The sequence below is a fragment of the Spea bombifrons genome, chromosome 6 (assembly GCF_027358695.1).
Source record: "Spea bombifrons isolate aSpeBom1 chromosome 6, aSpeBom1.2.pri, whole genome shotgun sequence".
NCBI classification, from domain to species: domain Eukaryota; kingdom Metazoa; phylum Chordata; class Amphibia; order Anura; family Pelobatidae; genus Spea; species Spea bombifrons.
In genome coordinates, this window is record NC_071092.1 from 10,714,596 (window position 1) to 10,730,754 (window position 16,159).

The window sequence follows — 16,159 nt, forward strand, 5'->3', positions numbered from 1 at the left end:
ATGTACTTTTAGAGCATAATTAGATCATGAAAAAGACATTGGAAATGGTACAGCATAACACCCATCACTCTCACACACTTACCAATCAACACACCTACCAATCCACACGTATACCAATCCACACACATATACACAAATCCACACACGTATACACAAATCCACACACGTATACACAAATCCACACACATATACACTAATCCACACACATATACCAATCCACACACATATACACTAATCCACACACATATACCAATCCACACACATATACACCAATCCACACACATATACACCAATCCACACACACATACACCAATCCACACACATATACACCAATCCACACACACATATACACCAATCCACACACACATACACCAATCCACACACATATACACCAATCCACACACACATATACACCAATCCACTCTCACTTAATGCTTTCCTACCTTTCCTTTCTTCTTTCAGCTTCTTTTCCTCCTCTTCGCTCCTCTTCTTCAGTTCTGTCTTCTTCCTGGTTCAGAGGGCACGGACAGCGGTGGGCGCGGCTTCAGTGTTGTGCGCCGGGATCTGACAAGAAACCCCGGCGCACAACAGCTGTTGCCGCGCAGATCACAAGGGAGCGGTATCGGAGGTCATTAACAGACCTCCGGCTCCCTTGAGTGATTTTAAGCCGGGTTGAACCCGGCTTAAAATCACTCAAGGGAGCCGGAGGTCTGTTAAAGACCTCCGATACCGCTCCCTTGCGAGCCTGCTCCTCCAGCGGCGGACATTACTGTCCGTCTCTGGAGGGGTGCCGGGTGCCACAGGTTGGCACCCCCTGGAGTGTGGCGCCCTGTGCGGTCGCACACCCCAAAGGTCGGCCCTGCTCTAAGGGGCCGGCCTTAGGGGTCTGCGGCCGCACAGGGTTTAAATAAAAACATCGGGGGTTTTTTTCAACTTTATTTAACATCCTCCATGTTAAATAAAGTTAAAAAAACTTTATTTAACATGGAGGATGTTAAATAAAGTTAAAAAAAAACCCCGATGTTTTAATTTAAATCCTGTGCGGCCGCAGACACGTAAGGCCGGCCTTGGTGGGGACTTCCCGGCCCCTTAGAGTGGCGGACCCGGCAAATCCCCCGTGTTTCCCCGAAAGTAAGACATATGTCTTACTTTCGGGGTACGGCTTATATTAGCCGACCCCTCTGAAACCCCCGATACGTCTTACTATCGGGGGTGTCTTACTATCGGGGAAACACGGTAAGTTAGAGAAAGAGACAGGTTAGATAAGGGAAGTATGATGGAATGAGCTTAAATACAAAAGAAATACTATAAAGAGTAACGTCAGATATAGGGATTCATGTTGGCCAAGTAGCTAGCGTGGTCCTGTTTTAGAGTTCTCCATGTATTAATTTTTAACCCTTCGCTAAATGTGTCTATACAAACATTCCCTTGACTAATGTTTCTGCACCTTCTGTCCCAAGGCATTCTTTGACAAGGAGTACATCACACAGCACCCTGAAGATGCTGACAAGATCAGCCAACTAAAGGAACTCATGCAGGAGCAGGTACACGCGTGTGTTTGGAGGCCGGTGCCTTGTATTAAGTCAGCTCTGGTAGGCTTGTAGGTAGGGAGATTGTCTATGGTTGTTGTTGTGGGAGTTGCTCTAAAATATCCTTTGTGGTCCTTGCCTACACCATAAAAACTAACTCTTTGTGATGTTTGTAAAAGGATAGGGCAGAGGGAAAATGCCGGGTGTTACTCTGACCCCTGACTTTCCAGCTCAGCTGGGATTTTCAGATCCATACAGGTCTTAAAACCAGCGGGTTTGTACTGGAACAGAAAAACAATCTTGAATGCCAATCGATCACATAAGTGTGATGTACAGTATGTTACATGCTGAAGGTACATGAAAGGCAAGCGCTACCTTTGTCTTGTGTGTACCTTCAATACATATGTTACGTGTGGGGCAGGAATTACAGCCAAACATAAGTATAGATAGGGACTGTTCTCTATATGTTACGTATGTGTTGGTTTATACAGTAAGTTTTACATGTCCTATGTGCACATTTTTTATGGATTAGAGTTGTTTCAGCATGCTGCATGTTAAAAACTCAGCAGGCCATCTTTCAATGTGTTTTCAGCTGAAAGTGCCCATAACATCTCAAGTACATGTATGTTTCAGATTTATCTTCTACGGGTTTTGCTGATGTATAAACCCCAGCTTTCAATACATGTTGTGTGTATGTTCCAGTGTATTTTAATAATCAGGGTGACATATGAATAATACAGTATATGATAACATTAGATAACAGTAGAGATAACAGTGTGAAACAAGTATGACTGTACACAATAGGTGTGTGATGCACACATGTTCTGTGTGTTTTTCAGGTACATATGTTAGGAGTTTGGCTAGTTCTGCATGAGAATAAACTGTACTGTTAGCATCAATTTGAGGACAGTATGCACATTTCAGATACATGGTGTGTAACTGACTGTACACGCAATGTGTGTGTTAAATAGGCCCATTGACACATGTATTGTGCGTGAGGCTGACCTTGGAAGTGGAGCGTATGTTTCATGAACCGAGTACTCCTGCCATGTGTCAGGCAGTGTGTAATAAGGAATCATGTATCTTACATGTCTTTCATTACAGGTACATGTGTTAGGTGTGGGTCTGGCGGTACATGAAAGATGTGTGCACCCCGAGATGCGACCTCTACACAAGAAGTTGGTGGATCAGTTCCAGGTTATGCGTTCTAGTCTGTACCAGGTAAAGGCCGTATCTTCTATGTGAACGGAGGAATGTTCTTCTGTAATTTTGCTCCCACCCACGTCCTAGATCCACATCCCTGCTTTATATGTTAAGTTGCATGACATGTTAATCTTTTTTACTCTAATTTATGCTCATTTGTGTAGGGTTAAAGCTGACTGTTTCATCCATTTTTTAATTTTGAGAACCTGTTCAGAATAACTTTTTCCCTTTTTGTATGCCGTTCAGCATTGGGATTGGAGATTATCAGGTTTACAAGATAACGTCGACCTAAACCCTCTAGTTGCTATCGTTGCCCTTGTAGTTTTATTGTTGGGACCGAGAGCATTTTTTTGGCGAGGGGTCTTTTGTTTAGTTTATACCTCCTGTAATCAGTCTATTGTGCTTTAGATGATCGGCAGCTGGTTGTTTATCTGCTTCGCCAAGTGGGATATCTGGCTCTGTGTATCGGCAAAGGTTATATTCAATAACAGGCACTCATTTGGAGATTGGTCATCATGGATATGTCCGGTTTAGGGGAAAGTTAAGAGCTGCTAGGTACAGAAAAACAGGTTATAGGACACTAACATCTTTACATTGTAAATTCTAGCTTTTATTCCTTTTGGATTTTGTGATTTGTATCTCAGAGCCAGATTTCCCATAAGATTAAGGCATGTGGCTAGGTCACCACTTTATTTCTGGCTCCAAAAGAAACTGAAGTGAATGGACTTAAAACCACCTCCTCCTCCCCACCTTGAGCGCAGCCCTGCCCAGTACCAGTTTATATCCATCTCCAACACATGTTATTAATTGTTACATGTTATAAGAAGTAATGTAAAGGTTTAAACGGGATTGGCATAATGCTATCCTAATAATAAGACAAGATCCAATAAGCTTTGAGGATTCTACAGAAATGAATAGACACAGTAGACATGCCAAATGGTTCTTCTTTTGCCATCAAATTCTGTCTTGATATTAAAACATGGCTAAAAATCAGTTTATATAGTAAGTATGAATATTACGTGATCAATATCTATCAGTCTTGATGGGTTTTTATATGACCCCTAACCTGCCCTAAAAAGCCAGATTTATAATTAACATTCTAATGGAAGCACTCTCCAACGGAATGTTTCTGCCGCTTCCTTCACATTTGATATTTTTCACCAATACTGCTTGGTACATATAGTTCATTTAAATAGTCAATTTAGATATCAACCCGTTGAATGCTTATTGCTTTGGTTGCTATATTGACAAGACCATTTTGAAATGCTGCACTAGAATAACTTTCATGCATGAGCCTGGTTGTGTTGGTTGTTCTACATCATTCATTTAGTGCATTTTCATCCTCCCAGCCTGTGCTTCTGCATAAGCTCAGCCATCACCCACAGCATGTTTGGAAACATTGGTATATGGATTATAACCTAAAATCCTCTGCCTCTCAGGAATTCCCTACCTTGGAGAAGTTAAATAGCTCTTGCCCTCCCATTCCTCGAAGTAACATTCTGTTATCTCATGGACCCGTGAGCACGGACAGCTTGCGACTACTCCACAGACACAGGTACCATGTACAGTTCATACATCTGACTCAGTAGGCTCTGTGTTACTAAAACAAAGACCATACAATAATTAGGTCATGGTAAAATAATGCTTTGTTAACATTTTAATAGTTTGATGACCCAGTGAGAAAGCAGATTCCGAAGGATTTTTTCCCCTTTGAGGCACAATTGGAGATCGTTTCAATGTGGGGGGGGGGGGTTGTGCCTTCTTCTGGATCACAAATGAGGTTGAACTGGATGGACTTGTGTCTTTTCTTCAACCTTTTAATTACTATGTTGCTGCAGTCACTGTTTTTTTTCTGAATGGCAGCCAATCATACTTTTCTATGTTTTTTGAGTTTATCTTTTTAGTTTTTATATTGACAGGCCTAGTTTGAAGGACACTATTAAGATGCTCACGTTAAAGATGTGCAGCATGAAGTAGGGACGTTTAGTGAAAACAAAATGTTTAGAATATTCTTGCGGAGCATGCGTTCAGCCTAGCAGAAAGTTTTTTCCAAGGGGGAGAATGTGTTGATCTAGTAATCCCCTTTGCCATCATCTAAAGTCCTCCAAAGAATTTCCTGGATGAAATAATTTAGTAATGCATACTAATTCAGTTAGAAATAGAAGATAAGTACTACCGGTATATCACATATCTCATATATAGTATACGAATGTTAAATGGTCCCTGATCCTGTTACCATTGTTGAGTGAAGTAGAATGGAAATCCACAATATACAGTGAGGACTATTAGCAGACAAAAATTAGAAAAAGTTTGTGGTCACAATGGGGCAAGGTCTCCAATCACCTGATATTATCTGCTAGTAATAAATGGTAGCTTAATAATCTTCTTTGATAATAATTTACAATCACAACCTGCTATCAGCACACATGCTAGTGATCATTTGCACTAACCTATGAGTGTGACTGTCCACGTATTCTGCCCACAGTCCCCTGGTGGTCCTGAGCTCCGTACGGCATTCCTCTTCCTCTCTCTCATCACATGCGTCTAGTGACACCGGCACCACTCCCACCGCTGGAGACAGCGAGACAGAAGACCCCTACTCCATGCAGGTAGTTATGGCCTATATGTAAGATAATCATCTGTTTTAGTTTAATACATGATTATATGCGCCCTCTATGGTGATCACCTAAGGTCTGTGGTTTTCCAACTTTTGATATGCCCTTATATTTATATAACTATAGTTGGCTCCATTTTCAGGTTGGTCTCACCGATTCAAAAATCCTCTGATAACTTCGTCTTGTCTTCCAGATGCTGCTACCACACTCTCTCCATGCTGGATCCATCACTAATGTTTCTGCATTGTCCTCATCTTACACAAGCCCCTCCTCCTCCAGCCTGAGCTCCACCCATTCTGCGCCTTCCCAACTTATTAATTCTGCTCCGTCAAGTACACGAGGTGGGGAGCGGTGCTTGGCTTAGGACCTTGTTACTTGTTGGGCGAGAAGTGCTCTAACATAATGTCTAAACACCTGTCTTCACAACATAGAGAAGATTATAGATAGATAGATAGATAGATAGATAGATAGATAGATAGATAGATAGATAGATAGATAGATAGATAGATAGATAGATAGATATAGATAGACAGACAGATAGACAGACAGATAGATACAGATAGATAGATAGATAGATAGATAGATAGATAGATAGATAGATAGATAGATAGATGTTACAAGATTAAAGGACAATAGCAGTTTGAACATTGAACAGTACTAGAGTAGGTGCTTCAAATACTGCAGTTAATTACAAAAGTGTTAAATTCTGCTGAGTAGGTGGAACAGCACCTTTCAGAAGAATTGCTGTGCCTGGGATATCTGTATGATATAATTGCTATTTCCACCGTTGGGGCAGGTTTTGTACAGAGAAGGAAATGAATGTAAGATGCCAGAATGTGCCAGAGCAGGAATGGCTTAGAGCAGAAGTAGCCAACTCGTAGTTATTTAGTTTTTCTTGAAGTTCAGCTTCTGGTGACCATGTTCCCTACCAGATGCTTTCAGAGTACTGAGCATTTTCCTCAAGGAAGTATGGAAGTATGTGGGTTTAGACGTGGAGGTAATGGAGAGAACATGTTTCGAGGTTTGCATGGGTCACAGATGGTTATTTTGTTTCTACTCAGGTTCTCCATCTCTTCCTGATAAGTACCGTCACACCCGAGATATGGTGATGCTGCTTCCATCTCCAAGGGATAGACCAAGCAGTGCTATGTACCAAACCGGCACAGACAGCAGCCAGGTATTGTGATGTGATATTATATTCACGATATTGTGTGTATATGTCATTGTGTCTGTGGTTAATGTTGTGCTTGTGGGTGAGCCTGTATGTTATTCTGGTTTATGAGATAATGACACCACCCCATCAGATAAATTGCTCAAAAGGCCATTTTTGCAACAGTTTATTAAAAGTAAAATACCCTTAAGTGTTCTTAAGACTCCCCCTTAAGATGTTCACAACGTTTTTGTTGTGGGTCACATTCTTCTAAGTAAGCCCTTTACTTTTACATTTGTCATGCTTAATCATCATGTTTTTGGATTTTCCCATAGCAGTCAATACATGGAAATAAGTATGGTAGTTATGATTTAACATGGTTGCTGACATACTTTGGCCATTTAACACTTTTTGCCTTGTACACGGCAAATATGTCCAAATACGGCCCTGTTGATAGCTCTAACAAAACACTTTTTACAAAAACTGTAGTGGGAATTACCCAAAAACTAATAAAAAAAAATGTGGAAGTGTGTTACGTGACATATATTCCATTAAAATATAAAATTAGCCATGTGATGTATGGAGCGTGTACATTATTGGCGGCACATACATGTACTGAGCGTTATAGTCTGTTACCTCCTGGCAGCCTGCGTTACCTTTCTATGTTGTACTGCTTCTACCTATTATCTTACTATTATCTTACTATTATCTCACTATTATCTTACTATTATATTACTATTATCTTACTATTATCTTACTATTATCTTACTCCCTTTTCTGCTCAACCTCCATGTTTTTATTTCAAACATGCTTCACAATCCCCTTAGTCTCTTCTCCCACGTATTCTTTCTGTGTCACTTTCCTGGTTCTTTATGTTTTCTCTCCCTACGCCTCTTATCTGAGCCCCACTCCCCTGTTTCTCACTCGCTTTATCCTGATACCTTTTCATTTTATTTATTTTTTTCTCACCCTTCTGTCTTCTCTCCCTCCTTCTTTCCCTGTGCCATTTTTCTTGCCACATATCTTGTCCTTCCATTTTCTTAACATTACTTTCTTGATCTTTCTTTTTTCACCCCACTCTGACTTTCCTTGCACCCTGTTGTTTTTCATCTCTTCTCTCTCACCTTTCTTCATCTTAACATTACTGTTCCACCACCATCTATTTCCTTTTCTCTCCTACTCTTTCCTGACCCTTTATCTTTTTTCATCACCTCCCGCTGAGTAATGTCACTTTCTTCATCCCATCTTTCTCTTCTCCCTGCTTCTCTTCCTATCTCACGTTCCTGACCCCTCATTCCCTTTTTTCTTGCTTTTTTCCCCAGTGGCACTTTCACTTCCTTGATCCCCTCTTTCTGTTTCTCTCTCTCCCTGGTGGTCTTGCAGCGATGTGTGTACCCTCGCGCACTGTTCCAGCAGGTCCTCGGCCCATGTAAGCCATGCAGTGACCCCAACCTATCTGTAGCAGAGAAAGGTGAAAACTGCACGCCATCTTGCACTGTGACAAAACAATGGGAATAGCTATAAGAACCATTTGGAAGAGTTAAAGGAGGTTCATGTGAATCAAACAGACAAACTATCGACATTGTGGGATAAAATTATATGGAATACATTAGCAGTTATATTGAAATATAGGAAGAGTTACGAGGATAGGTCTGTCTTCACTTCAGTACTCAAGATTTATCTTTGCCCAAAAGAGATGCTATATGAGCAATAATTGGCCCTGGGGCAAGTTATAAATTCCACCAACCCTTTAGAGTGAATCTTTTACTCAAAAAAAGACATGGATCTGGTTTTATAAATCATGGACAGAAGTTGGAGGGTTATAGACATCAGTTGCGGAGCTTATAAGGATATGGGTTTAAAGATGCTGTTCTACTGCGACAAAATATGACTCGACCTCTTTAACATGCTGAAAAAATAACCCTTACATTTGTCATTGTATTCCGAGTTGTGAAGGTTTACAGAAAAAGCAGCACAGAAACTTTTAAGAAGCTTTTTTCAGTTTCTATGGCAACAGCCTATTAGTGATTTGGGGGGGTTTGCTTCAAATGACAATTTTACATGATTATTTAGCGAGCTTGACTGTTCTGAATTGGGAATCACAGCACGCCTGAGCAGATCAATGCAAACCTCTATGCAGCCATTTAAGATCAAAGTTACTGAACAATTATGTTAAGCTAGCTGTAAATATATGTAGAACAGACACAATTGGAATTCATAACGGATATTTCTAATTTTTTGGTGTAAGTGGAGTCATTTTAAATGTTAAGGACTCCATTCAAAAAAAAAAAAAAGAGACACAAGTTAAACGCGGATTAACATCAAAATCAAAATAATTCAACATAAAGGTGTTAGTAAATGCAAAAGACAGTCAATGAACAAGACAAAAAAGAAACATTGTATAGCTTAATTCCATATCATAATCCCAAGCAAGTAGTGGTGCCTGGCACTGGAAATGCACATTGGAAGACCATTCTCCTTCACCACGGGTGACCCCAATCTACAGATCATTGAATCTGGCCCCATGTTTCTAATGCTGCACTTAGTTCATAAAATGTTTAGTTACAGCAGGTAGAACAGCACCTTTAAAGGGGAATTTAAAAAAGCATGCTGGGATGTCTCTGATATTACATTGATGTCTGTTTCTATAAACCAGCCTCTCTTCCTTATGACTCTTTCACTCTTCCTTTCGGTATCTCCAGTTCTGCAATGCTATAAATCTGACTTTTCCTTGCTTTTGATGTTTCTTTGCACTCTCTCTAACGCTCTTTGCTGTCTCTTTTCGAATCTCTAATACTTCCTTTCTTTGCCACTTCTACTTAATCTCTCTCTCTTTGTCTTCCTGATACTCCTTTAATCCGTACTGTTGCTGTCTGACTCTCCTTTGCCATGTCAGTGCTTGCCGCCCCTAGCAGTTGGAGTCTGGATAGTGGGACCAGAGAATCTTTTCCTTTCTTGACATCTCATGTTGGAAGTGTCCTCACCCCAACAGGGACCTCCAGGGGCTTGACACAAGGTATGTACCTAAGAGGAATAGGTAGTAAATGAGGCAATGGCTATAGATGTATGATGAATGATAGAGATAGCAAAGTCTTTAAGAGCAGTCTTCGAAACCCCACAAAAGACCATTATTGGGTTGTGTCAGGACCTCACAACAGCCCGGCCAAGTTTGGACCAGACCATTCGGTAATCTATCAACTGATTACTTTACAGACAATGACATGATATAAAGCCATTACTTCACCACCCTTAAACATGAAATATAACGGCCCTGTCTTGCTCAATGTGAAGATGGCTCTTTGTATCTTAAAAGAACATATAATACAAGAACGGAAACGAGTAATTGGTATAGGCATTTGAAGATGGGAAATTGGGAATCGATGCTTCCAGTATTAGACTGAAAATAATGAGTAGCAATGTTCTGATGCTTAAACTAGACATGATATAGAGGCCTACATGTGTACAGAAAATAGAGAAATATTTTCTACATGGAAAGTGTTACGAAGAATAGTGAAAATACATTCTGCTGATCAAGTACCACAATGTCCACGTCATAGGACACAGCAAAAAGACACAGAGAATGAGGGTTATGCATGAAAAGTGATTCTTGGGTTGGCTTTGACATTTAGTCCTGTTGCTGTAGCAATCGGTGGAATCGTAGATCAGCGTAGATTGTTGGGCTTGGGATGGTAATAGCGGTGGAAACACTGGGGTGCTGATATATTTCTTTCACTCTAAAGGTCATTACTCTCTGCACTTTGATGCTTTTCATCCCTCTGTGGGGGAGGCTACTCCAGCGCTACCCACAAGATCCCTGCGCAAGGTATCTTACTATGTGCCCCGTGTACAGTGTCTATATATCTGTATTTCACTGTGAAGTCCATATTCATAAATACCTTTGTCCTCATGAATAATAGCCAAATATAAAGAGAGGATCTTCAAATTTGACCTGGACGGTTTACTTAGACATGTTTGTTTAATTGTGACTTAAACAAATATAAAACATACCAAACAACTATGTATCAATATAAACATTCACATAACTGCGACCGAGAGCACAAGGGCTTTCTTTAGGGTGGAGGCTGCGCAAGACATTGAGATCATTTTTGTAGAAGTAGCCAGATCTGATTGGAAGATGCCCACGGCAACCATCAATGATTGGCTGCGAATGAAATCAAAATCACCAGCTCAGCATATGGTTGGTTTCTCTGGATATGCTGCACATGTGCAGGCCATCCTTTTGGAATATCCCAGTTTAAGCATACAGTAGGTATCGCAATGAAACATTTTATAGAATACCTGTGTTCAGGCCAGAAGTCCTGGCCTGTTTGCAGTGCTTGAAAATTGTGCATCCGCGGTAAATGGATTTTCCTATAAATATCCACTGCATGGGAGACGTAAGAGGAGATATCATTATCACCGCAGGAACCAATGGAATGGCCTAATCTGCAGGAACATTCCATTGATTGCTATGGCGATAAGACTACTTTGAATTGTTATGTATTAATAACTCGTAAAATGCCTGAACACCTGTCATTATGAAGGTAGCTATATAGCCAGTCCTAATGGGGGGTAAGGGAAAGTCTGCATCTCCAATGGCACACTTTAGATCCTCGTTTCCATGGTTCCTGTGCATTCATTTTTCCTTTTTTTCTGATCCCAGTGATCAATCGTGTTGGCAAAAAAATGTCATATAGCTTTGTCTTCATTTACAGATCCTTAGTCATTACGTGTATGAATAAATCTCTTTGTAATCTCTTTTTAATTTACTGAAATAGCGCGGTGGCTGACAGCAATACATCAATTGTGACCATATACTGGAGAACATACGTCTTTTATTTGGTTAAGAGCCATGAGAAATGTAGGTCTCCAGTCAATGGCTGGTCTCTAGATATATTAAAATTAATAAAGTCATCACTTTTTCAATAGATACCACTGTTCAGCACCAACAAATTGACTGCCATACAGTCAAAATGGAACCATCACAAAACCCAAAATAAATTCGTAACCGCATTTTGGATTATATTTACTTTTTCCAGAATTTTTGTAATTTCCCATTTGAATTTGCTATGCAGTTAAGGTTTGGAGAGGTAACCCTGGAGTTGCTTCAGTTTTATGTAGGTAACATTGCATCTACTGGCCCCATACCCTTAAGATGCACTGGATCCTTTATCTTTTAGGCCATTCTGAATTCTTGGGATGCCGAGTGATGTTTCACGCTGTTGTTTTTCTTGTTCATGAAATTGTAATTATGTGGGTCTGTCCAAAACCTTGTTATTTGGTTAAATTACAAAGTATAACTGTAAGACGGGTCTGTTATTTGCCTGTATACAAGCTACAGGCTGGGGCTAGTGTGGGTATTAAGATAACCTACAGGGTGCTTGCATAAAATTTGGCCTCATTTGTAGTTTTGGAAGGAACTCTTGATTGTCATGTGACATCAGGCAGGCACTGATTGGTTAATGGCTGTCATCACTGTTTGGGGTTTCCAGCATTCATAAAAACCGTTGAGGCCACTGTACTTGGGGAACATGGAATGCTCTACTTGAATATAGTTTGATAAAGCGAAGGTCATAAGAGGATGCTTCATGTCTGCTGTGCTATATGCAAAAGGACCCCGGAAAAATCTGACCCTGCTGAAACATGGTCACTGAAAGAAGATAAGACAATATTTAAAGCTCCTTGATATTGGTGTGTCTTGTAAGCTTAGTATCCTTTTCCCAAAACAGTCCAGGTCAAATTTGTATAGGATTCCATGTAAGCCATATGATGTCATGTGTGTATCACGCCATACACATTGCATTACTTTACCCCATTTCTCTTCCATTCACCTTTACTGGCTATCTTTATGTTATAACCAGCACCACTCTCTCAAGGGTCTGTTGAATATACATAAAACAAAAAAAAAAAAAAGAAAAAAACAAGAAACGTTCACTAGAAACAGTTTAGGATTAAACGTTGGGCGCTCAGGGTCTCCTCCTCTGCAGGGCTCATCTGAACTCGGTAGAGATTTGGAAGCTCCTAATATCACCGCAGAGTTTATATTAAAGGTGCTGTTCCATCTAGAGGGTTTTCCCACATTTTTTTCTAAATACCTTAATTATGATCTACTACTGTGTTAAAATAATGTACTGTTTTACTGTACAGTATCTCAATAAAGTGTTTAGTGCAGTTTGTAAGTGACAGGGAACATCTAGGAGAAAAGTACAGGTATAAATACAGATTTTTTTTTTTACTACATTTACTATCACGCTGGGTAGACATAAATCTATTGTGAATCTAGGACTAGATCAAGGCCTGATTAAGATCTGAGTCTTTACATCAGGAAAATGTGCAGACTAAATGGGCTGAATGGGTCTTATCTGCCATCAAATTCCATGTATCTATGATGCAGCTCTGGTGATATTTTATGAGGCACCGTAAGTGGAACAGCACCTTTAAGGGTAAATGAAGATTACAGTACCCATGTCAGGGGCATCAGTGATTGGAATGATCTTAGTGTAACTCAGTAAATAGAGAATGATAAGACCAAGACTCCGATGGTCTTGCCCAACATTAATATAGAGACTCCTTAAGGCTATATGTTGTGTTCCTTATGTACATGGATCTCCCTTATCCTTATATTTTCTGACCTTAAATTGGTGTTTTTATCGTACCACTGGATGTTTATGACATGTAAGTATATGTGTATATATATATATATATATATATATATATATATATATATATATATATATACAGTAGGTATTTGTATAAGGGAGGGGCCATGTGCTGACAAACAAGCCATTTTTATAAATAGTAGTCAATGATAAGGGTTTACCGTACATGCAAAGGTTCTTTGGTTGTCCTGACTAGTGGAATGGATCTGGCCAGGCATGTGTTCCTTTGTGCCACCTGATTAAATAAGTACTGTAAGGGCTCTTAAATAGCTGGATGAACGCAACAACTTCCAGTACACCATTTACACCAGAACGACGGCTCAGTACAGAATCACCCAAAACACAAATACAACTAATAATTTAAAAATGCTAGAAACACGCCTGAATAAAAATAGTGATTCCGAATAAGATTTTTAATAGCAGACTGATGTTTTTACCCCACAAAATTTAGCATGACCCACATGGGAGCTTCAATATTTTTTGTCTACAACCTATCTGAAAAAAAGTACTATGTGTTATTTTTGAACACGTGTATAATTTGCCCAGATTTGTCATGTGCGCTTTAATAAGGAAAGACGCGGACGTAACCCAGCATAAAATTCTACGCAGCCCTGTACAATCAGAGTGGTGTAGAATCACTGAAATACTTCCATAAAACATTAAACCATATTACTAATAATGCATATTTATTTTTTATATGATGAATACATTACACTGTAACGGTTTTATGTTTTATTGAAGTATTTCAGTGATTCTGCGGCACTCTGATTGTATATTCGTTCAGTCTCAAATAAAAAAAGGTATTGAAATAAGGTGATGCTTGTACAATTACACCTGATATCCATAATTAAGAAGGGGCACCCAAGAGGTCCCAGACAACTGTTCATCAGTGCAGATATTACTAATCCAAGTGCAGAAGTCAGGCAAAGATCCACGGGACATCTCTCTTCTTTATAAGGAATATGAAAAAGTGAGGGGCTGATAAAATTCACAACTGATAGAAAACAAAATGACATCTAATACTCAAAGTACCCCATCTTATAGACTAATTGTTAAATAAGGATGCGACTAGTTACACCAGTTCATCTTGTCTTTCATATGTTTACATGTACATTATATATATATATTTATTCCTTTCTTTGCAGAGTCCTCTACATACCATCCCAGCCTCCCCCACTAGCCCACAGTCGTGTTTAGATGGCAGTAACTCTCCACTTTCGGGCAGTGCTAGTAGTGGTGTCTCTTCCCTGAGCGATGGCAACTTCTCTGGATGTCCAGACCCTGGGTCCACTCCAGACCACCGACCTGATGAAGAACAATGCAGAGGCTTTCAACACTACCCTCCTGTGCGGTACAGCCTCTCGGACCCCAATGGCCTGGAGGCCTCAAAGCTTCAGCCCTGCCGCAGTCACTCAGCACCCAGCGGGGTCACACCACCTCGTTCTCCAAGTGGCGAGCAGGAGGATGGTGGTGTAGATCACGAACGGTTACAGAAGCCCAGACGAAACTGCCCTGGGGGCAAGGAACAGCCAGCAAGGGTTGGGTGGGAGCACAACATAGGCAAACCTTAGGCAGGGTCACTTTGGAGGAGCAAAGGGGACAACAGGAGGAAAACATAAAAGATATGTTTGCATGTCTGTTTATCAGGATGAATCGGGAGACGTATGTCCACAGTGTTTGGATTGTGAGAAGACGAAAGGTTATGATGTCTGCATTTACGTGTGACTTGGTGATAGATGGTGTGAGCAATACATGCTTGTACCATCTATGAAACAAAATGAGATGGGTGGTGTGTATTAAGAAAAGCCAAGAACTGCATGCCCCGAGTAATGTGTGTTAGGAGGGATGAGGGTAGAATATATATATCCTTACACTAGGATATCAGAGGTATGTGCTTGTGATTTATGAGCTAAGACGATCACCTCTGAATTAAAAAGAAATTATGGTTAAAATATATATTTCTCCTGCACAAAAAAAGAGGACTTTGTAGCCGTGTCCTGTGTATGAAGGTTTTAGAGTTATTTGAAGTTACATTGATGTTTCCATTAGCCTAAAGAAGACTACTTTCCGTTTCACTCTTTACTTCCTGCTGTGCCCCCGGTAGCTTCACTGATATATAATGATATATAATGATATATAATAATATATAATGCTCCGGAAGTGCTCTTTAATATGCTCTTCCACCTACTCAGCTGAATTTAACATTTTCATAACTAAATACAGCATTAGAAACTATTTAATGTCCAAATACTTCCCAGTAATTATTGAATCATGTAAAAGTTTGTCTCATTCATAATTTTTGCTAGGATCATTTGCCAATGTGGCACAAAAGCAGGCACAAATAGGTTTTTTGGCCAAAGAAACCGAAAAAAAGAGCTTCTTAAAAGATTTTATGATTAAACCCACAGAGAAAAGAATCAAGTTTCAGATCTTCTAAGGTTTAAATGCTTAGCGTACTTGGGAGTGCCATTGCTGTATACTGTCTAAGTAGAACAGCACCTTTAACAGGTGTAAAAAAGTATTGTTTCTCCTAGCCTGATAAAGAGTATTCCATACATCTGCTACGCGAACATTTAATTACTCTCACAGACACAAAAGAGGTAATATGAAACCACCTTGTAGGAGTTAATTGTTATTTTACCAATCATTTTCTTTTAAGAGCATGAAAGGTACATCTTGGATGCCTGGGTGTTAAAGGGTAAGATGAATGAGTCCTCAAAGTGTACATATATTTAGAGAAATCTATTTGTCTCCCTATTTTAGGATGAGTGCGATACATGTTGTCAGATCTTAAATTCATCCTAAAGAGGCATATCTTCATTCCAACCTAAGTTGCAAACTACTCCTCCTCCCGAACCAGATCTCACCGTGGATGATTATACCTGTTGTTATTACCGCTTTGTATCTCCTGCCCTGGACTTTGAGAACATTGTGTGCACCCTGTCACCGCTACGTGACTCCCCTCCAAACCCGGGTGTCAACTATTTGTCTGTAAGGCTAACA

General features: G+C 40.0%; 1 protein-coding gene across 1 annotated transcript in view; it reads left to right on the forward strand.

The window, feature by feature from the left end:
* The window catches only part of DOCK3 (dedicator of cytokinesis 3), a 93,529-nt gene extending 78,238 nt beyond the window's left edge, over positions 1 to 15,291 (forward strand). Inside the window, exons 45-54 of the mRNA XM_053469472.1 lie at positions 1,461 to 1,544; positions 2,634 to 2,750; positions 4,172 to 4,287; positions 5,218 to 5,341; positions 5,541 to 5,688; positions 6,409 to 6,524; positions 7,881 to 7,968; positions 9,394 to 9,513; positions 10,238 to 10,320; positions 14,302 to 15,291. Of these exons, the coding sequence (XP_053325447.1) occupies positions 1,461 to 1,544; positions 2,634 to 2,750; positions 4,172 to 4,287; positions 5,218 to 5,341; positions 5,541 to 5,688; positions 6,409 to 6,524; positions 7,881 to 7,968; positions 9,394 to 9,513; positions 10,238 to 10,320; positions 14,302 to 14,727 (1,422 nt within the window). The 3' untranslated portion in view covers positions 14,728 to 15,291. The remainder of the gene's footprint in view (positions 1 to 1,460; positions 1,545 to 2,633; positions 2,751 to 4,171; positions 4,288 to 5,217; positions 5,342 to 5,540; positions 5,689 to 6,408; positions 6,525 to 7,880; positions 7,969 to 9,393; positions 9,514 to 10,237; positions 10,321 to 14,301) is intronic.
* Positions 15,292 to 16,159: the final 868 nt, after the last annotated feature.